Source organism: Lonchura striata, chromosome 17, assembly GCF_050655825.1.
Source record: "Lonchura striata isolate lonStrDom1 chromosome 17, ASM5065582v1, whole genome shotgun sequence".
In the NCBI taxonomy this organism is placed as follows: domain Eukaryota; kingdom Metazoa; phylum Chordata; class Aves; order Passeriformes; family Estrildidae; genus Lonchura; species Lonchura striata.
Window position 1 is genome coordinate 9,781,153 of NC_140719.1, and position 22,895 is coordinate 9,804,047.

Consider the following 22,895-nt stretch of genomic DNA (forward strand, 5'->3'; position numbering starts at 1 on the left):
AAGGTGTCTGAACAATCACTTGAGGCTAAGAGGTGATGGACTGAGGAGCAGTTGTTTAAATCTGAGGTGCCTGGGAGTGGGATGTGCACTCACCTCTAACCCTGCCAGCCTTGGGCTCACTTTCTGCCGTGCTTTCTTTGGCAGGAGGAATTTCTCTACCATAACAAAGCTCTCATGACACAACGTGCTTGACACACTGAAGTTGTATTCACTGCAAACAGCTCTACAAGACTCCACCAGAGTTTTTGTGCTGCACGTGTCAGGAAGGTAGAGTTGGATTTGAGAGCCAGGATTTGAAGGCTGATAGTCCTCTCTGTCTGATAGATAGATAGCACTGTCCTCCCAAACTTTTGGCACTCTGTGTCTAAGAGTGGATGGAGTTGTTTAACAGTGGAGGATCTGAAAATGCAAAGGAAAACTGGAACCTGTCAGACAAAGCAGGATTAACCCCTAGGAAAACAGGGAGTGCTATCAGATCAAAGCCCAGCTTTGTTACATGCTGTGGTCATTCATGGATTTCAACATCAGCTTCTTTGATTATTTGCATATACACACATTTTTTATTAGGTAATGATTTTAGGATGTGTTATTCCACTATGTGAAAAATGCCATCAGAAGAGAGCTGTGTAGCACGGGAGTGTTCTGTGGCGTGGGTGTGTTTTTAATCCTAAAGACAGTGACCTATGAATGTGGCAAATCACATATAGTCTTACCACTTACTAAGAAAAATTCATCTCATAAATTATGTGATTCTACATTTTGTTGCTCCAAAGACAAAAAAAAAATGTTTTACAGCTGGCACTGAGTTAGTCTTTATCACCTGTGGGGAAATTCTCAACTGCATATATAGAAAAGAAAGATAAGGCAGAGGTAACTTTAACTGTAAGCAAGAATTTGGTCTTTTTCTGGCACACTTCTTTACTCCTTTGCTTTAATCACTAGTTTGTGATACTTCTATTTCAAGTGACTTTTCCCATCCCAAATCAGCTGAATGTGCCTATCAAAAAATGCCCAGACTTTGAGACTTGAAAGTCTGTTAACTTTCCATGTTTCAGAAGAGGATTTTAAAGCAAAATTAAGCTCAGATTTTAAATGGGTGACAAACACTCAAGCTGTTTTTAACAGTATTGCAACAAAATTCACTCCAGCTGCTAACACGTGAGATCATGCCAAAACTCACTTTCTGTTCATGGAGTCTAGTCCTTTCGCTGCTGCTGTCATGTGTGTGTGTGATCATTCTTTTGTGGATAAAAATCTTGTGTCCTCAAATTCTGGGTAGCATTAAGAATGTAAAGAATAAATATCTGGCTGCTAGAAGCAGCTCAAACGCAAAGGCCGTTGGCTAAATAGGTTGTAGGAGCATGAACAATAAAGGCTAATGGATACTGGATTGCATTAATGAGAGCAGAGCCAGCAGGTCGAGGGAAGTGATTATTTCCCTCTTTTTGGCTCTTGTGAAGCCACATCTGGAGCTCCTTCCCCTGTAGCAGATGCTGAGACCCTGGAGGGAGCCTGGTGGGGGCTGGAGCCAGCACTGCCCCCCAGGGCTAATAGAGAGGGGGTGGAAGGGGTCCCAGAGCTTTCATAACCACCCCACTGGTGGCTGGAAAGACTTTTCCCAGAGGTGCACAGCAAAAGGAGGAGAAGCAACACTTAAAACTTGCAACAAGGCAAAGCTGGGTAGGTATGAGAGGATAAAGAGTGTTTAACTGCACAGCAGACTCGGTTAAAGTTTTGCTGCATGGAGCCTGGAAAATCCTGATGTAGGGGGATAGCCTCCCTCTGAGCAGGAGCTGGAACTGGAGACCTTCTGAGCCTGCTCCCAACCAAATTGTTTTGCCATTTTGCAGCAGAGAGCCTGAGTTGAAGGTTGCATCAGTCACTGGAGTCCAGAAACCGGCACACATTTCGTGACTGATCTTGTTCTAAGCTGTGTATATGACAAACAAATGTGAGAGGGATTAATAGCTGACAGCAGTAAGAGTGGCAGAGGTTGTGTGACACTTACCAGTATGGCTTTTATTTCTGTATCACCAGTTAATTTCATGGCATTCAGGAATGGCAGAGGGTATTTGCTCAAAGTATTTACAGCCCAGTTTGCCACGACACAAAAGAGGTAACGTTGAAGGATGATGTTTGTAGCACAGGGACCACACAAGCGTGTCTGCCTGGAAGCATAAAGGGAATTAATTTATCTACAGAGGAAGTTATCCCGGATAGTTCTTTGTGTTTAACTCCCCAAGTGGATGTGTTTCTCCTATAGTGAGGTTCTTCTGCAAGCGGGTTAATTTAATTTGAGATGAGGCATTCTTCTTCAGGAATAAGAACCCCAGGAGTTCATCAGAAATGTAATCCACATTAATTCTGCTGGCACTCATTGTATTAACCTTAATTGTAATGGCTGGGTGGTGTTCATGGGGGGCAGCCTTTGTACTGCAGGGAATGCTTTGGGGATTCCATGTTCGTACAGCTGCAGGAGAAGCGGGATAGGGATGGGAATGCTCGTCTCAAGGAAAAGAAGTTGTGTGCAGGATGCTTGGTCTGCTCTTAAAACCTCTTTTCATCCTGGTTCCCTAAACATGACACTGGGCTGAAACACGTGAGGACTGAGCTCCTCCTGTGATTTATGTAACCTTTCTCCTCCAAATCTGTGTTTAACTCTTCTTTTTTTCCTGTTTTTTTTTTCTCTCCCCCAGTGCAGTTGCACACAAGTTCCCTGTTAGGCAGGCAAAGAATAAGTAGATAGGTGTTGGTTTCTCTTAAACTCTGGTGCTTCCATAAAATAGAAATTCTCCAGAAGTGGAGAGAGGATGGGATAGAGTGGGGAGAACTGTACTGTTATTTTCCCAATGTCCATGCAGGCTGCCAGCAGTGGGGATGGGAGCCTCAGCTCCTTGCTGAACTGTCTGAATTGTGGAAATGCTGAAGTTCTCTGCCTGCTTTCTGGTATATTAAATGGGAATATCCATGTTCATATTTTCTGAGAGAAAGGTGAAAATACTGTGAGCATCACACTGTCCTTATTGTTACTTCTTTGCTATAAATGTGACTTGTGGTAGTTAAAAAAAAAAAGAAAGGCAAATGCACTTATTGTAGTTCAGTATGGGTTGAGAGACAAAGGATTTTTTTCCCAGCTGTCTTTCATGGTTTTACCCCATGGATCAGAAGACTGAGGCAAAGTGATGCTGTAAAATAATGTTTAAAGAGTCTGAGCAATGTTTGCTGTTTCAGAGGCACAGACCTCAGATGCTGGAAGCATGCAGAGTTTCCCCTAAAGTATTCAATGTTTGAAAACGTTGGAGGGCAAATGAGCATAAGCACTAGTCAGAAACCTTGCCAAAATAAACTGTCAGATGTGAAGGCAAGTTTTCAGGGACAAAAATGAAGATTTGCTGCTCTGTTGACTCTGTGTGTGACACACCAAGGGCTCCACATGCTGTAGCATGGTTTGTGCTGGGATCAGCTTCCCAGGCTGTTTCCCCCAAACTCTGTTTTGCACCCCTAATGAACTCCACACCCTTGATCACCTATTGCTCCAAGCAGCAAAAGCACCCCAAGCTTTGGGAGGTGAAAAGGTATTTTTGAGTGGAAATACTGGAGTGGAATTTTGAGTGAAAATATATACAACTGCAGTTGTATACATACCTGTTATGGTTTGACACTGGCATAATTGCTAGTGCTCTTATGAAAATGTAATTTTTTAATTGAATGTTGTGAAATGTAACTGAGAATAAAGTAGGCTTAAGAAAAAAAACTTTATTAAGCTACTATTATAAAAGAAAAAAAGAAAAAATATATACAAAGATTAAAATGAAAACTGTAAAACATTCTGCTTACTACTCAACTCTAATAAACTATAGCGAGACACAATTTGGACTTTAATTAGGTTTCCACCCTTCAGACAATTGATATTCAGTTTATTGAGGGAGAGAGGAGTTTTTTGTGCTACAGCCTCCCTAAGAAACACAGTTGCTCTATTATGTGTTTTTATATTATACACGGCACTACCTGGAGAAAAAGTTTGTTATGGCGATTCTTTTTTGGTTTTTTTTTATGCACAGTGTTTTTATTACCAACGTATGGACAGAGTGCAGCTCCCCCGCCGTTTTTGCGGCGGGCTGCAGGCGGGCACGCTGTCGGCTGCGAAGCGAGGCGCTCGGAGCGGCCGCGCTGCCCGCAGCCTGTCGCTCCGCGGGCTGCGGGCCCGGGCAGGAGGCGGTTAAGCGGCGAGGGCGTTGCTGATGTCGTGGAGGCCGGCGGCGGGGCCGGGGGCCCTTTGTTGGCAGCGCAGCCCCAGAGCGCCGCACCGCCGGCTCTGCCCAACTCAGTTGGCTTCGCTGTTTTTTTGGGTTTTTTTAATTATTATTATTTCTTACTGCTTATATTCTTCCCTCCCCCTTTTATCCCCCCCCGCCTCCCTTCCTCTCTCTCCCGCCAAAAGAGTTGGGAAGGAGGGAAGATGGCTGGAGTTAACTCCCCGCGAGAGGAGGCGCGGGGCCCCTGCATTTTCCGCCTCTCGGGCTCGCCCTTGTAATGCTTGTCGGATTTTCCTGGATATTTTGTATTAGGCTTCTCCTGGATGTGTTGGTTTAGACTTTTGTTTTAGACTTTTACCGGATCTTCTTAGACTTTTTTGGGTTTTTTTAGAAGAAGCTGAAGGAGTGGCAGGGGGGAAGGGAAAACAGACAGCCGAAGCCAAACTCTAACAAATGAAAATGTTGGAGATTTGCTTGAAATTGGTGGGCTGCAAATCGAAGAAGGGGCTTTCCTCCTCCTCCAGCTGCTACCTGGAAGGTGAGTACCCGCAGGCTTGGGACGTGCTCATCCCGGTGCCATCGGCACCATCCCGGACACGAGTTTATCCCGGGATTGAAGCTGGGGCCGGGTTTGGGGGTGTTTGGAGCTGCCGGGGCTCAGGCTGGGCTCTCCCGTGCGGGGCTGAAGAACCGAGCGGTGTCGGCGGCGTGCGGACCCAGGTGCCTTTCATTAATGCGCTTACAGAGGGAGCGCGGCTCTACCATTTATGGTTGTAAAATGTCAAGTGATCTTATTGCCGAGCCCATAAACAATTTCCTATCTTCAGGCCTCAGCTTTTATTTTTTTTTTTCCGTGGGGGAATCTTCCTTATTTTGGACGTGAAAAAACCCAACGCCACACACAAAAAGAAAATTTAGATGAGTCCATCGGTAAAATATTTTCAGCGTGCGTTAATTTGTAATGCCTTGGTCGAGTTTGGTTATCCCCCCCTTCTTAGTGTGCTTTCCACAGGCATTCGTTTAACTGCATTTTCTTGCATGTTTGCTTTTACAAAGTGATTTTTGAGTCACACCCGTGGTTACTTGTAGCCAGTGAGATGTTAAACATATGGACTCAGCTGGTTTGGATGGAGAGCTTGGGCGACAGAGGCACCGCGCTGGGCGGGGGGACTTTGGGCTGAGGTCTTGCTTGGTGTGACCTCAAGCAAGATTTTCACCCTGACGTGGCTTCACAACCCTGCAACAGCCTTGTGGTCCTGTTCAGCCTCTTCGCTGCGCTCCCAGGGCTGTGTCCATCCCACAGGTCCAGGCTCCTCCAGCTTCTTTTGTGTTGCTGGATGTTCTTTCAGTAAAAATAATCCTCCTGCCAGGAGGACCGTGCTAACTCATCAAATCAGAGGCACGGAAGGCAGCAGCTGATTTCCAGGGGCCTATCGCAAGTTTGCTGTTGCTCAACTCTCAAATATTTAGTGCAGAAACGGCCCTCGGAAATTCATGGGTTAGGAATCTCAAAATCTACAAATGGCTGCTCACGGCAAACTCACTTGAAGAAGTTTTGGATCAAGAGTCTGTATTTATTGGATACATTCAGTGACTCTGAGGAATTTTCTGTTCTCTGAAATCAAAGAACAGTGTCCAGAGGACTTTTTCTGCTTATTTAAAGTTTCAGAAAGCAAATGGTGGGCAGATGCGTGAATAATTTTGATGTTTTTATGTGACTGAATTCTTCTGCGATCTTTTAAGTATACAAAGGCTCTGGTATTGCTCAGGGTGTGTGTGGAGAAGGAGCCCCAAGCTGTGCTGGGCCTCCTGTCTGTGCTGCTGGATCTTTCAACACAGCCCTGTGAGAGCAGGCAGAGCATCTGGGGCCTCATTTCCCTCTGCAGAAATGAATGCTGAAGGATGATGTTACAAGGGTGTTGCCCTGACTCTTTTTGCAAGTTTTCTCTTTTGTGATCCTTACAACCACTCCCCCCGCTCCCCAGTTTGCAATGCAGTTTCATAATAGGATTAAAGCATAGTTTGACTTGGCTTATAGGCACTATGAGTTAAGAACATTGGACATAATTAATATTGTAGTATTTCAACCTTCTGCTTCCCTGAGGCTGTGGTTGTTTTTTATGATGGAATGAGAAATATTTGGGTTTTATGATGGAATGAGAAATGTGTGTTGAAATGACTATACTCGATCTCAAGGTAGCTCAGTCTCCTTTCTCAGCTCAGCATGGGGCAAACCCAAAGCCAGTGTCAGTGAATATTAAAGGTGTACAAATGTGGCAACTGCAACCTTAATGTGGCAATTGCAACATAGACAGCCCGGCAGCCCCATAATTGATTGGGGAACTCCTGGAGAGCAGGGTGTCATACTCATCTGAGGAAAAAGAAGTTTAAAAAAGCTGGATTTTCTGTTACTCTTTTCTGAAGCTGAATGTCTTCTTGGGTAGCTTTCTTATAAACATTACTATGAGGTTGAAATCGTTGAGGACTCCTCCAAAAGAATGGTGGTGGCTTGTCCCAAACTCCTGAATTCCAAGAGCACAAGTGAAATCCATTTGCTTGTGTTGCCCTTAAGAATGTAACCAGTTTTTACATATGGATTTGTTATTTTAAGCTTGGCAGATCACGAGGAGGGGGCAGGGTTGTGTCAAGGGTCAGAAACTCTGGATCATTGCTCCTGGATCCCTGTGAACAGCCTGTGATGGTCAGTCCATTTCCATGCACATCCCTCAGCCTCTGTGAAGCTTCTGAAATAATAAATGAGATGATGGTGGTGTCATTGGAGGCTTTAACTCTGCTGTTGTTATTTTAGTTGTATGGAAAGCTGGAAGTTTCTTTACTGTAGTAGATTGATAAACCTTAAACATAACTGCTTAAAGGCTGAAGGGTCCATTAGGTGCTTGGAAAACCAGTTGCAGCCAGGAGGACAGATGACCTTTTACTTAATTCCTTGTTTTTGTATTCATATGTTAACAAAAAAAAAATCAGTTCTTGGTTGATGAATAGCATGGGATGTAACAAAATAAATTCTGTTTGTTGTCTTTTTAAATACACTTTTGGAGAATATTATGCTGAATCTGGATTTGTTGTAAGGCTGATTTGTTGTCAGGCACGTGTGTAGGTGTACGTGTCCTTTGACCAAGTAATCAGAAATGTGGTTTTCTTTTCATGGTGGTCCCTTTTGAAAGGCTTTTATGCTCTGTTAGTTTGCAGGAACGAGGGTTGTTTGGAGATGCTCTGTGTGTGGTGTGGAGGGCTGGCAGGTGCTGTGGCCCATGGCTGTGTGCTGCTGTGCAAGGGCAGACTGTCCTGCTCCCTGAAAAAGCTGAAATTTTCTCTTAACATGATAAAAAATAAGTTCAAACTGGTTCTAACAGTTATTCAGTTTTCATATTGATGTTTGAGATGGACATTTCTTTGCCCTCATTTCTATTCCCACTAGTAAATATTATTTTAAAATGTGACAGATTTGAATTTCTCTCATGTGCTTTCTCCTTTCTGCCTTTGCCAAAGTGAATAATTCCTCACCCACTTCACACCAAGAAAGGGTAAAGAGTAGAAGGGAAGAGGCACAGTGAGTACTGCTGCCAATCTGATCAGGAAAACAGAATGTGTCCATGTCCCAAATAGGGGCTGGAATAGTCTTGCTGCCTTTTTGGGCTTGGCTCTACCACTGAAGGCAAAGCCTTGTTTAAAACCTGTCAGCGTTCTCTGTGAAGTTAAAAAAAAAAAAAAACATTTTGGGGACACTAGTGAAGTCCTTTTGTTTTCTAACTGAAAAGACTCCTGTCCTGCCAGCTGTCAGACTTTTTAAATTTTTCTTCCCTCTTCCTAATTTATTTCTTTTAGCTTGTCTTGTTGCAGCTAGAGTAGATGAGCCTCGGGAGGAGTGGCAGCCTGTACCCATTGCCCTGTTCCTGGACAGGGATTTTTGTAATGTATTTGGGCACATGTTAAGCCAGACCTAAATTGGCAGCATAGTGACTCTTCTACCCCAATGTCACTGGGATCAGCAGGCAGGGCTTTGGTCACCCTGCTAGGGAGAGAAAATGCATTAACCTGGGGTTGCTGCCTCCCTTCTCTTTATTTCCTCTCTTCCTTGCTATTTTCTGCTCCTCACCTCATGGCTTCTCATGCACTACCACTCACAGTTCTTGCTGTTATCCACGTTTCTGGCTTTGTAGGGGCTTCTTATGTGCTTGTTCCAGTGGTTCTTATTTGTTCAAAAATGTGGTTGATGCTGCTTGCTACAGTTTCCCTTGGGATGTGGTGAGGGAAAGGATTATCATTTCACAGGAAAAATTGTAGCTGGTTTCAGACCTAAAACTGATCATCCACAGGTATCAGTCCTTCCCTGAGCAGTCTGTGGGGCTGCTTAATAAAACAATGGAATATAACAGTAAATCTTGATGATTCTTTCTTGGTGTTTTCCCTGCCCAGGACTCAGGATCAGGCAGACTTCCCTACTTCTGCTCCTTCAGGAAGGAAACAAAACCAAAAGCTATAAAAGTGAAGTTGTCAGAAATACTGAAGTGTCATTGAAGTTCGCTGGAATCTAGTTACTCTTTCCTCTTCCTCTCCCAGACTTTATTGTCTAAGGTCAGGCAGAACTCAGTGGTAGATTTGGGAGTAAAGTTCAGATTTCTGCCATACCCACTGTTCCACTCCATCCATCTACAGCTGTGATTAGCTGGCTGGAGAAAGATGATGTTTGCCATGTCACTAAGGGGTTATAAATGGAATAAACTCAGTGAATGAGCTCAGGTAGAACTTACAGGTCTGCATAAGAGTGAACTTGAAGAAAAACCCAACAAAATTAAAAAACTGTAAAAGCCCCAAAATTATGGAATCATCTCTCAGAGGAGTGGGAGATGTCACATCACTGGGGTGCTCAAACAAGATCCAACACTGCGGTTGACTGTGGGGATCTCCTTGAGCCTGGACAATGCAGCCAGAGCCTTGGGTGCCTTTGTTCTCATGCTGGCATTCAGAAGTCTTGGTGTTCAGTATTTGGAGCACTGGAGATTCCTGGTGTCCTTGTGGAGGGAGCACAGCAGGAGGAAGGTGCCTCACTGGGAGGGGAAATAGGGCAGCACAGCTGGGGAGGCTGGCCCAGCTCAGGCGAGTGGGGCTGGATCAGTTTCTGCACTACTTCATCTCTGTGTATGAACACACAATGTTTAAAAAGTGGTATTTATCCTCATGCTGGCTCTAAGAAGGTGGACTTCCCAAATATCAGCCAAGAGCAGGAAAACCAGCAATTGCTCTTGTTGCAGAAGGGTCTGTGGCCTGGACTGTGCAGTAGGTAATGGGAGAGGCTGAGTCTGATCTCACTAGGGGGATGAGTCTGAAATAAAACATGAATCCCTCCTTCCTTTTGGAAAGATTTGCTTTACAGGTTCTTTAATTTTATATTTAAATCCATATTCCATCAGGCACAGGGAATCTGTGAGGGCCACTAAGGAAGAATACTGAGACAGAGAGGCAGCTGCTCCATCATATGTGCTCAGAGTCAGAAACATTTGGCAGTATTAAAGCTGCCTTGCTATTCTGCCATTTATCATATTTTTTTCCAGGGGAAAAGGAGAGTAGAGGGAATGTAGGGAAAGGAGAAGGCTTAGGTGGCATATGCTGTGTCTCCAAAGAGATTACTAGATGTGTTCTGCACTCCCTTGCTCTACAAACCTTGTGGAAAAAATGCCTGCACAGTTTGTAAGCCCACAGGATGTTTGTTTTGCAGGGAGACAGGAGGTCTCCTCCTTCCCTCGGGACTGCCTCGCAGGCAGTTCTGGAGGAGCCAAGTGTAATTCTGTGCTCCTGCCTGTTTTCCAGCCCTTCCCTTACATTGTGAAGGAAATTTGCTTGGGTTGATCTAGACCAGAATTGTTCATATCTGAGAAGTTCTCACACAGCCCCTAACAATGATTCATGGCTTTGTATGAACAGTAATGAGTAGGAGATAGTTACACTTGCGAAACCTTTCAGTGTGCAAGCATAAATACCTTCTGGGAAAACCTTAATTTAGGGAGGAAATTATGACATTCTTATGGCTAATGCCTCAAAATACAAGCTGCTGTTGTCTTATTTCAAAGTCTTGCACCACTTTAATTAAGAGTCATCATTTAGTTGATGTTAGTGGAGAACTGAATTACAGTGCTGCTTTAGGACTCCTGTCAGGAACCCAGGTGTTATCCAGAGCATGGTATGATCAGAGTAATAAATTGCAGCCTTGCTGGGGTGCAGCAGAAGACAAAGTGGATGTGTGGAAGGAATGACAGCGCAGCGATAACAGATTGAATTACGCTCACTTCCTGCCCCATCACCGTGCCAGGATGGCCTCCTGTAGGTACAGCAGCCAGGCTGATTTATTAGGAGGAATCTGGCCCACTGAAGATCTCAGCAGTGCTGTAAAATTGTAGTTAAAACCAGCAGTAGGAGGTGAAGAAGCTGTGTGTTGAAAAAGACTCTCAATATGTAGGAACAGCAATGTCTAATTCCTGCTCTGAAGGACTGGAATGTCTGGGCAGATTTGCTGGAGAATAGCTCAGAGGGATAAACGCTGCTGACAGCCGGCTGTACGTGGCTCCCAGATGGACATGTCCTGTCTGCTTCTCTCGCTTCATGGTTTAGTGTCCTCAGTCTGCTGACAGTCTCCTCTTGGGGCCCAGACCTTTAAAAGTGTGTTTTGTCACGGTCTATCAAGCTTCTGCTACACTCGGGTCACCACAATTCTGCTCTTTCCTTTACGCTCTTCTCTGTGTTGACTCAGGGCCTCATCCTCCCTTTCTGGACCCTCTTCAAGCTTCATTCACCACCTTCCCCACCCCAGTTCTTATCTTGGGGTTCCTACCTTCTGGAAAAACCAGCCCCACTCAGCCCAGGAGTTGTCTGGCATATCTCCATCGTGCTCTGCTGCTCAGCACGTTCACACACAGCCCACACGTCTGTTGGGGTGCCTGTGGCTGCACAGGAGAGTCAAACTGGAAGAGACAGAGGGTGTCTGAAGCATCCTCTGATTTCACTGGGAGACCGGTGTGGTTTTCCAGCTTAGCAAAAGAGACAGAGGGTGTGAGCATCTTCTGATTTCACGATTTCACTGGGAGACTGGTGTGGTTTTCCAGTTTAGCAGATTCTCGTGTTTGTGTTTAACAGCCCTTGCCCTTGCTGGTCCTTGGTTTTGCAGGCGTTATCACTGAGTCAGTGTCTGTAGGAATGGCATCGAGCAACGCCAGCCTTCCCCGACTCCGCAGCGCACCCGTGGGTGTTGTTGGCACTGCCAGGGTGTTGTCTCACAGCTGAATCGAAGCACATACCTTGGCACCCGTGTGTGATGAGTCAGTCTCAGCCTCACCACGGCCTGGGCACGAGGGAGGGATTCTTGTGGAGCACTTGGCTTTGCTCACACATCGCCATCCCTTGTTTGTGTCTGAGCCATCCTCACTGGGCTGCGCTGTGCTGGAGTTGGAGGGGAGCCTGCCTTGGATTTCCTGCCTTCCTGTTGAATTAGTGCCCCATGTGGGAGGCATTTTCCTTCCTAACGGAGGTTATGGTCCATCCCACGGAGCAGTGAGTGCTGGATTGTCCCATATTTGGGGGAGAGCATCACAGCATTGCTGCTTGCTGAGGTTGTGTGTCTGCCCCTTGCAGCTTGGCTGTCTGTTCCAGGTGTTCACTGATGGTTTAACTCCTTGGAGTATCTCCCATCACTGTGGTGCCCTGTGTTTGATAAGGGAGCTCAATGGGCTTGACAGGATCAAAGCATTTTCATAGTAAAATGATTATAGCTTAATTTCTGAAAGTGGATTTTCTGTTTCTTGTCTCATTGTCACTCTTGAGGGAAACCCAGGCTATTAAAATATATTCTCCAGGCAGGATATCAAGGTGCTTTAAGATAACCCCCCAACACACTACCACTTGACTTGTCTGTGGAATTATTTAACTGCTTTGATTCACTGTGGAAATAGATCTCACCGCAGTTACTGTTTGGCTAGGAAAGCAGGCCCCACAGTGTCTGTATTTGCTGTTTGCTCACATACATTTTCCAATGAATACAGTAGTACTCATGCCCCACAGTGTCTGTATTTGCTGTTTGCTCACATACATCATATACATTTTCCAACGAATACAGTAGTACTCATGGACATAAATAACCACCCAGAGAGCCTTTACCAGTGGTTATCTGACCAACACATCAAGGATACCAGATTGCCTTTGGGTAAATAGTGGCTACCACTACTATTTGCATTTTCACTATCAAAAATTATATTAGAAAATAATGTGTATTGTTATAATTTGTAGGGTGAATTTTGGGAGGTTGGTGGGATTTTTTTTTTTTTTTTTTTTTAGCATTTGCCCATTTGGAGAATATTTTGGACATGTCCCAGTCTACACTAAACTTCCATGCCTTTTCTGATGTCAGTTGCATCAGTTCTTCACTGGTTGGCTGCACAGCTCGCACTGAATTTCCAGGCCAAACAAACAATAGTGTTAAAACCATGTTTTGACAGGATTGCATCTGTATAGCAGCAAAATGCTACTGAGTATTTCAGGTATAAAGAGTTCTGTGCTCCTGGGTGACCTGCCAGTCTAGGAAACGCTTGGCATGGAATTTCTGTGTCCAAAGCCCTGTCTGTGCAGAAGAAGGGCTCAGCAGACAGGGGCTGATGCTGTGTGATGAAGGAAGGGCAGTTCCATGGGGCAAGGGGCTGCTGTGACACTGCCGTGTTTCCTGTCCCCAGAGCCACACTGACGCAGTGGTTTGTGTGCAACTCTGTGACCTCGCTCAACAAACTCATCCAGATGGAGAATGACCCTTCAAAATACAAAGTTTCACAACTTATTGTGCTGGCTCTGTGCCAGGACAGTCAGGCATGGTGCTGCCAGCACATCTGGGGGTAGCGTGTTAAAGAGTGAGGGGGCACAATTATCTGGGACATTTCTGCTCCAAACTCTACAATCATGCTCCAAAGTGAAGGACTTGCAGGAACAACTGCAGTAAAATTCCCTGATGTATTGGAACTTGCCTGATACTGAATATTGCATGCCTAATGTGCTGCAGTGTATAAAAAACATTGGAGGTTGGTTTTCACTCGCCTGTAAAGCTTAGTTTTCAGGAATCTCTGTCTTTGGAGTTGTCTTAGGGTTCCTAAAAAATGTAGAAGTATGCTCAACACTGCTGTGGTTTGAGAGTGATGGGCAGGAGGGAGGGCAACAAAAAATACTGCCTTGTCCTCAAATAAGAAGAAAAGTTGTTTAAAAAACTGTGAAGACCAGAAAGACCTAACTCCTTCTTAAATACCATGTCTTATAAATCTCACCTTTCTTGGCTCCATTTGCTGCACGTTCTAGCCATTTCATTTATAGGATAATTAAGGGATTTACCTTTTAAAGGTCTTGGGTTTGTTTTCAAATCTAACCATTCCAGCACTTAGGTGTGAGCCAAAGGATTTACAGGCAGCAAACAGCCTACGTGAGCTGCATTTACTGGAGTGATGGAGAGGAGCTTTCCCTTTCCTGCATTTCCTGAGAGACAGGAGCTGGGAGCTCTGGGAGAGCTGGGGACAGCTCTGGAACAAGAGTGTCCTGCCTATGTGGCAGGAGATCTGCATTAAGGCACTGTCCATATCCTCTGACGCACGAGGAGCACACGTGTCCTGAAACAATGCAGCTTCGAAAGTCAGAGTGTGTGGGTTGGCCAGATGGCTTTTATCAGCCCAAATGAACCTGCTTTTTCCTTTCTCTCCCTCTCTCTCCTCCAGAAGCCCTTCAGAGACCGGTAGTGTCAGACTTTGAGCCGCAGGGTCTGAGTGAAGCAGCTCGCTGGAACTCCAAGGAAAACCTTCTCTCCTGCCCTAGTGAAAATGACCCCCATCTCTTTGTTGCACTGTATGATTTTGTGGCGAGTGGGGACAACACTCTCAGCATAACTAAAGGTAAGGTCGCTGGCCAGAATCCCACTGGGAGTGTGGGAGAATGTGTAGAAAGGAAAGTCGCTGTGAAATAATTAAGTTTTACACCAAACCCTGTGGAATTTTTTTTGATGTGGGAAATCATCTTAAACAAATACAAATATTTCACAAATCATGACCTTTTTAAAGGTTATAACTGTCTTTTTTATTTCCTTGGGCAAGAAACTGTTTGTCAAAACTAAATTCTCCATTAGGATCAAGAATTTGAACTGAGAAGTTAAACTAAGCTGATTTTGGAGGCTGGCCTCTTATTTTCACAGTTCTCAAAACACAGTCCCTGTTTGAAAAATGACTGTACAGATATAAGGACCAGAAGGATTGAGACAGAAAACACTGTATGTACTCCAAGTCACATCTACTTACCTTCCTAATTGAAATTATTTTTTCATTGTTTATGCACTCCAGTTCTTTCCTAGCTCCAGCAAGCCAACTCAGTTCAAATAAAATTTGCTGGATTCATTTTTTAAACTCGAGTAGTATTGGAGCTGGTGCAGAACTGCAGGAGGCTCTAAAAATCTGAAGCATGTGACTTTATTTGGCTTAGAGAGGTCCACTCAAGCTTGAAGAGAAGCACATGCTCCCCGCTGAGTCAGATACCTATTCTTACAGGAGATTATTTAATGATCTGCTAGGCAGAAAGAACTTATCTTTGTCCTCAACTCCCGAGCTTGCCGCGTCTAAATCCATTTTCTTTCCGCCAAGGTGAAAAGCTCCGCGTGCTGGGCTACAATCACAACGGGGAGTGGTGCGAGGCTCAGACCAAGAACGGGCAGGGCTGGGTGCCCAGCAATTACATCACGCCCGTGAACAGCTTGGAGAAGCACTCGTGGTACCACGGGCCGGTGTCACGGAACGCCGCCGAGTACCTGCTGAGCAGTGGCATCAACGGCAGCTTCCTGGTGCGGGAGAGCGAGAGCAGCCCCGGCCAGAGATCCATCTCCCTGCGCTACGAGGGCAGGGTCTACCACTACAGGATCAACACTGCCTCCGACGGCAAGGTAGGCTCCGGGCCGTGCACACCTCGCTGGGGTACTCGGTGGAGCAGTAGCACTCGAAATGAGCAGTTCTGAGCTCTGGTCACAGGGCTCGTGGTCTGTATTTACAGTAAAGTGTGAGGTTCTGACATGGCTGGGGCAAAACTGTTCTGTTCCTTTAGCAAACTGCGTAATACAGATCAGCAGAAACATCTCTTTAAAAGAGAAAGAAAAATTTTCTCCCTTTCTTTAAGGGAGAAAATGGATCAGAATCAAACAGATCATTAATAAGGGATTCTGAGAATTCTTGTCCCTTATGTTCAAAAGATAATCTCTGACTGTTAAATCAGAAAAGTCAACACCTGTTGCTAATAATCTGATAAATATTAGGGACAGAAGGCTTTCTGAGGTATTCTGCGGTATTTTTAACTACTGTTTTGATTTCTCTACAGTATTTCAGCGTGATCATTGGAGACGGGTAGGCACTTTCACTTTTATATGGGCTTTGTCCCCAGTTCCTTTATTTTTCCCCTAGATTGTTGTGTGCTGTAGCAGTGGTGCAATGCTGTGCTTTGTGGATGCTGCAGAGAAATGTTAGCTTAAAAGTGTACTATTCCACAGGTCTTTGTTTTGATTTCATGGAAACATTGCTACTGGCATTGGAATTTGGAAAATGTTGTTTTTTAACAAATCTATTTTAAGCAGTGTCTCTTTAGATCCTGTGCAGAAGGTAAAGTGTGGGTCTGGAGCATGGCTGCTGAAGCTCTTCTTGCCATCATCTAATAGATGACAGATTCTGTGCCATTGAATTTCTTCAAAAGAAAAATATAAAAGTAATCAAGTATAGTAGCAGCCCACTGTGCCAAATTTTCCTTTGTCCTGTGAGAGCTTTACTCTTTTTACAGCAATCCTGGCAGCAAAATCTTTAGTATGAAAATAAAGGGAACCAGTACACCATGTTTCCTATTTATCAGACTCAGCACTCTAAAACCTCCAATAAGATAACCAGATTTTATTTAGTGATGAAATACTTTTTGTCTGCTTTAGCAAATGGATTATAATTGAGACAATTCTGACCATGTTATTTACGGCAACATATTTCCAACTTATGGCATTTTGATTCTTCCTTCTCCCTCCCATGTAGAAACTCTGTGGTCAGCATTAGCTCTGTGAAGTGCTGACATGCACCATACTTGAAGGACTACATGGAAATCTGGAATATTATTCCTCCTGTCTCTGTAGTGGATGTTCCTTCTATTGCCATAGATGCTGGCAGATGAGCAGTGCTCACATGTGAATGTTTTGAACCGAAGGCTCCTTGGGTTGATGTAAATAAGCATGTGTCCGTGAGGGGATAGCACATGTTCTCCATTTGGGCTCTAATAGAGTTTGGCACATGAAGGCTTTCATCCCAGCAGAGCTGTTTTTATCCCAGAAAACAGTTCTGCAGAACTCCAGCAATCCATTCAGGTCTGTGTTAGCCAGGTTAACTGTTTGTTTTCCACAAAGTTGCCTGCATTGGTGTTCTTGAGAAAAAATGCAGGTTGGAACAATTCACTAAAGCAGATCTGCAGCTCATGGCAGTTGGAAATGCAAAATTGTGCAGCAGCAGTGACCGAGACCTGTGGCTTTTGGGTTTGCAGGATCAAGCAGAGAGGTAGCCACAGTCCTCCTGATGCTGTGCCAAGTGCCAGCATCCCTGCAGGAGGGGCAGTTTGCCATGTCCATGCATCATGTGCTGCACTTTGCAGCCTGGCGTCTTCAACCTCATCGGACTCAATTTGCGCTAACGAGCCGGGCAGTGAATTGCGACATCTTAGCAGCAGATGTGCTGCTGGGCTGGGGACACTGTGCTCTTCCAGCACCCTGTCCCTGGCTGTCAAAGCTGAGGAGCTGGGAGGAGAAGCAGCCAATATCCCTGTTTGTCCCTCTGCGGGATGGAGGCTGCTGGAGCAGGTCCCACGCTGAGCTGCTCGTGTCACACTCTGTTTATTACTTGGCTCCGCAGCAGATCATGGCTGTGCAGGAGGAAAGCTCTTACCTTCACTGCCCCGAGCACCTGGGGCCCTCCCAGCCTGCTGTATCATTAGTCAGCCTGTCCAGGGAATTTAATATCTCCCAGTGCTGCAGGAAGGATGAATGGCTTTGGTGGGATCATACCCTGTGCCTGACAGAACACGCTTCGGGAGAAAGAGGTATTAGGGAAGCGTGTGGAGCAGCTGCTGCTCAGCACAGTGGTGTGTCCTGCATTTCAAAGCCTTACCCAGACTTTTTCCTGGGGGAAAATTGAAGGGACTAGAGAGATCGGAGGTTTGTACGTCTTAATTTTAGTACAAATGATACTGAATGCACTGGAGTTCAACAACTTCAAAAAAATTCCTCTGGGAATTTTTTCTTTATTTCCCACTTTAATGGGTCATACTCTTTTGGACCACCCTCTAATGTTTTCTTTTGTTGGTTGGATTTTTTTTAAGGAAGGTATTAAAAGTGACCTTTCTTGATTTGGCTGGCACAGTGTGGGCAGTCATCTGGTAAACCACTTCCGTGGTACAGAGGACTTGGTTTTCCTGACTTGATAGTACTTGAGGGAAAACTTATTGAGTAACCCAACTGAAAAAATAGCCTTGTCCAGCCTGTTCTTCAAATCTTGCTGTCCTCAGCAGGAAGGAAACAGGACTGGGGTCCTGCTTGAGTCTCCTGGATCCTCCAGTGGCTGAATTGGATGCAGACTTGAACCATCATGGATTTTTTGGTGTGAATGTTCCATTTTATCTGCTGAGTGGGGGAGCAGGAGTGCCACTGGATTCAGGATGTGCTGAGGTTAGCATGGGCCAGTTTAACCACCTGTACAAAGTACCCTAGCCAGGAAAAAGAGATGTGGTCTGGTGACAGAAGTGCAGATGAGCAGCCCATTTGTGCATGCAGAGCCCCTGGAAACACTACTGGTGTTTATGGTTTGTTTGCTACACAAAAATTGACCAAAGAATGTGTCAACAACATAGCCAGGAAGCAAACTTGAGTCCCTGCAAAACTCAGGTGCTGGGTCTGTTACCTCTGTGAGAGTACAAGTCAGCAGCACCACATGGTTTTGTTGTTGGGTGTCATCAGTGAGGGGTTAGAAAAAACCTTTCTACAGAATAAACATGTTTAGTGGTGGACATTTATCTTAATATAAATGGAAAACTTCATGAGTGTTAAGGCATGGAGTGTTGTTTTTGTGGCCTGGACAGGGCAGTCCTGTTCTGTCCTCATCCTGCTACAGCTTTTCTCTGACATCTTTGGCCATTTATTTAGCTTCTTTCTCCTTCTGGAACAGGATCATACAATCTGTCACACTAAATACAGATATCTCCAATTTTCATGATATATAACTTGCCATAAAACCACAGGGGAGCTTCCTGCTCCGCGCCTCTCTAATACTTCAAGTAATCCTGGAGTTCAGCTTTTTCTACATCCATATTTTTAGATGTTAATTCTCAGTGTAACATGGGAGCTGCTCATACCACTGCAAGTACTTCAAATCTTTCCCAAACAGGCATGGTTTGTTCTAAATTGTGGTTGTACTTGCTAATGCTTGGTAACTCACACCAAGCAGCTGTAACAGCCTCTTATGTTGTCACTTTTCTGTCCTGAGAATATCTGGTTATAAGGTGATTGCATCTGTTTGATCATGAAAAGTGTTGTAGGTTTTTGTAGGTTTGGGTTGGTGGTTTTTTTTTTTTTGTTTTTTTTTTTTTTTTTTTTTTTGAGGGGGATTTTTAAGCCATAGTGTTGAAATGAGATTTCAAAAGAATATCTGATTCATTCTGGTAGAGAGTTGTGAAGATGCCCCCCAGGAGGTTGCCATTATTTTCCAGTGTTCATTAAAAAGACTAATCAAGTTTGAGGGTGGTTTTGTCCCTTCCCAAACATTTTTTTCTCTTTCAAACTCAGCTCCCTTTTTTGTTGGTAATACTCTCTTAACGTTGGAGCTTCACAGATGCATTTTCTTTTTCCATCCAAATATTCTGTGTAGGTGGAAGAAACAAAATTTTACCCTAAGTCTGGGATTTTTGGTTGCCTGGCAGCCCTATGAACTTCCTAGCCTCCTGAAATCCCAAACAGGTGGCCAGTGCACATGCAGAAGCTGTTGAGTGTACATCCAGCATGTCAGAAGCATTTGGGAAGTTTGATCATAGCTGTTGGCATGTGATGTGAGCAGTGGGACTAGCTCTGTGTGCAGTGGATAGGAATTTGGGTGGCCTAATATGGTGCTGCTCTTCTTTAAGCTTGTCCCTTGCCAAACCTTGGTCCTTTGTGAGAAATGGAGCTCTTCCATCTTCTGTGTTACAGTCTAGACTATGATGCAGAATGCATGTTGATACAAAGATTTCTCCCTGTCTCCTTCAGGTGTAAGCAGCACTTTTCACATCATTAAATTTCTAGCTTTTTTCACTTTGCCTGGCAGAAGACCGGGCTTGAGGATGAAAACTGGAAACACACAGCTCTGGTGGGAGGGAATCAGTTGTCCGTTATCTTTAGCAGGATTTTAGGCTTAAAATGGATCTTCTGTATAAATGTTAAGAAGGTAACAAATATGGGTTATCATGCCTCGCAGCAGGTTTTCATTCAATGGTAATGATTTTCCTTCTGTGCTATCGATCAGTGCCCATCACAGGGATGGAGCAGACCAGCTCCTGCCTTCATGCTAAACCTCTGCAGAAGCTCAGGCCTAAAGCAGGGGAAGCTCTGGTGTACCAGTGATGCTTCAGAGAGAATTTAGGCAAGTGAAACTATCATAATCCAAACAGTAATAGTGAAGTCAAGACACTGAGGGTGACAAGCCCCCCCATACTCTCCAGGAAGTGTCCCACTGACCAGCCTTTTAAAAAAAGGCATCTCAAGCAACAGCATGCCGTTCTAGTGCTATTTGCAACCATTTCTGCCCTATTGTTTTGGCAAAGTGCATGTATTTGCTCCTGAATCCATGCCTTTCCCATGTAAGCATTGATTGTTCTGGGCTTTGGAGCTGGTTACAGAGCTTCTGGAGCTCACAGTTCCATGCCTCAAGTAGAGGCACCACCACACTTGGCTTTCACAATTTTACACTGCAGTTCCTGTGTCCGAGCTCTCCGAGGGGCATTACCTGAACGAGCTTTTCCCTTCCCCTTTGCTTCCCAGCTCTATGTGTCTTCAGAGAGCCGCTTCAACACCTTGGCAGAGCTGGTCCATCACCACTCCACCGTGGCAGATGGGCTGATCACCACGCTGCACTACCCGGCCCCCAAGCGCAACAAGCCCACCATCTACGGCGTGTCCCCCAACTACGACAAGTGGGAGATCGAGCGCACCGACATCACCATGAAGCACAAGCTGGGTGGAGGCCAGTATGGAGAGGTGTATGAAGGAGTCTGGAAGAAGTACAACCTGACAGTGGCTGTGAAAACACTCAAGGTAGGGCTCGATCTCTGAGCATTCCCCATTCAGCTGGGAGCGTGTTCAGGCTGGCTGGCTGCCCTCGGTTCTGGTTGTGTTTGCGTTGATGGTGGCCCTCCCGTTGAGTGCTGTAGGCTGGAAATGGAGTATTTTTAAAAGAGTTTGATCCTCTTATGCTTTATGTGATACCTATAACATGCATATCTAAACAAAGGAAGATGTTAACAGCACAATTTTTACTGGATAATGGATGAAACCTTAGAAAAGTAAACAGTGCTGTGGTGTCTCATGTTCAGGGTGTGGTAAAGGTGAGCTCTTCACGGATGAACACACCAGCGCGAGCTGGGGTATTAAAGAAAACTGTGGATTGTGAGTCAGTCAACATAAAATTCAAAGGTTGTGCTTGAGGGAAGCTTTCCATGTTTTGATTTTCTGTCTTATGTGGCGTCTTTCCCAAAAGACAAGCTCCCTGTGTACCTGGAAGTCTTAAGCAACAGTTCACAGCTGCTTCTTATCAAAAGACACAAGAGGAGGGAAAATGGTATGCAAGCTAAGGTATATTAAAATTCATAAGTGGCTTTAATGAAGAACTGGATAATCAGTTCTGTTTCTGGCTCTGCTCCCTGATTTCTGCGTCTTAGTTTCCTTGTCTCTTGAAATGCAAATAGTGCTCTGTGAGTTCATAAGGTCATTTCTTAATTCATCTATGTTTATAAAACTGTCTTGAGATCTTCTGGCACCATCTGCATGCATTGCATTTGATTGCTTAATAGGAGTTTATGCAAACTTGACACCATGTTCTCTCTCTTCGAATGGGGATGTGGTTTGGTCTTGCAGAAACAAACAGAACCGAGGGTTTCATTTGTTTCTTTTTGGTTTTTTTGCAATGGAAATTTTGAAGTGGAGAGAATTTGTAGATGGTTCAGTGTCAGGGGAAGAACTTTTCCTTGATTTGGGGAAAATATTTCTTGCTCTCTGAGCACTGGCTGCCTCAGTACTTCTGGGTTGCCATGGCTGCAGAAAGTATTTTCATTTTGGCCTTTTCTGTACTCTGGAGGTTCCTGCTGCTGCTCCCGGCGGGGGAGTCCAAGTGCAGCTTGCACAGGGAGCGAGTGACATCTAGTGTTGTCCCTGCTCGGGATTGCTGGGAGCAGCACGGTGCAGGTGAGCTGGGATGTGTCCAGGTTCAGCAGAACACCTGCTCACACTGAGGAGAGCTCAGCTCTCCCCTGGAGCATGCCTTGCAGTCCCATCTCCCTGCTGCTGGTTGCAGTGTGAGGATTCCCGATGCTTTCAGACTTCCCATCTTGCTCCAAACTGAAGTTGTTGCTTTTGTTCTCTCCCTAAAACCCACCAACAAAGACAAGCTGCGTGTTATCCCATCAAATCTGTTTGTGCAAAGGAGGAACCTTAATACAGACCATGGCTGTTTCAAATAAATAAATATTTAATGAAACATGACTAAAAGTGGTTCATAATGTAGTATGGAGCAGCATTTTCCACTGGGGAGTGTAAGAGCAACCAGGAAGAGAGTTGAGAAACACTTCAACCTGCAATTATGTATGCTAAAACCATCCTTAAAAGCAAATTTATAATCCACCTTCTTTAAATCCATTAGTCTACTGCCTGACAGGTGGGATTATAGCTTTCTTCAAAGTTTTGGGAAACATTTTAAAATCACATTTATATCCCATTTCTACTGGGAAAAACAAGCCTTTTGCAGCTTCTGCCTGAATCTTTGGATGACTCATTTTATTTTCCTTTGAGAGAATGTTTTTCAAAACTTTGTATGATTCTTCTTGCTCCTTCCCCCTCTACCTCAGATATCTCTGTAAGAAAGATAAAGGAGAGCAAAGACTAAAAGAGAGAGGAAGAAAAAAGTCCTTCCAGCATCTTTTTGAATAATGATGCTTATGAACACCCATTTGTTGTTCAGTTTTCTGTCAAGTGTCTAAAGATAGCTCATGGCTGGCACAGAGCTGGAGAAGGAGGGATGGAAGCAGCACACACTGTTCCTCAGTGTTTAACTGGAGAGGGCAAGACCGTGTTTTGGTTATGAGATGTTGCCTGTTAAAATCCATCCCTGGCAGCTCTGTGAGTTGCACAGGACACAGTGTCTATCAGGGACTGTTATAACAGGGCATGCTCTGAATTTGTGTTTCTACCCCCAGATTGGACAGGGGCACCAGGCAGTGGCTGCAGGGCCAGGGAGCTCTGTGACCTGCACTGGACCAAGTGCTGGCCACAGCTGATTCTCCTAAGAGCCATTTAATGGCTGAGCTGCT

At 44.8% G+C, this 22,895-nt stretch overlaps 1 protein-coding gene across 3 annotated transcripts in view; it reads left to right on the forward strand.

Annotated features, from left to right (window-relative positions):
• The window catches only part of ABL1 (ABL proto-oncogene 1, non-receptor tyrosine kinase), a 77,378-nt gene that overhangs the window by 40,468 nt on the left and 14,015 nt on the right, over positions 1-22,895 (forward strand). For 2 of the 3 annotated variants that reach the window (XM_085594149.1, XM_085594148.1), the window contains exons 3-5: positions 14,012-14,185; positions 14,924-15,219; positions 20,356-20,628. In XM_085594149.1, coding sequence (XP_085450275.1) covers positions 14,012-14,185; positions 14,924-15,219; positions 20,356-20,628 — 743 coding nt within the window. Of the gene's footprint in view, positions 1-4,115; positions 4,795-14,011; positions 14,186-14,923; positions 15,220-20,355; positions 20,629-22,895 lie in introns of those variants that run through there. The other variant, XM_085594150.1, reaches the window with a different exon arrangement.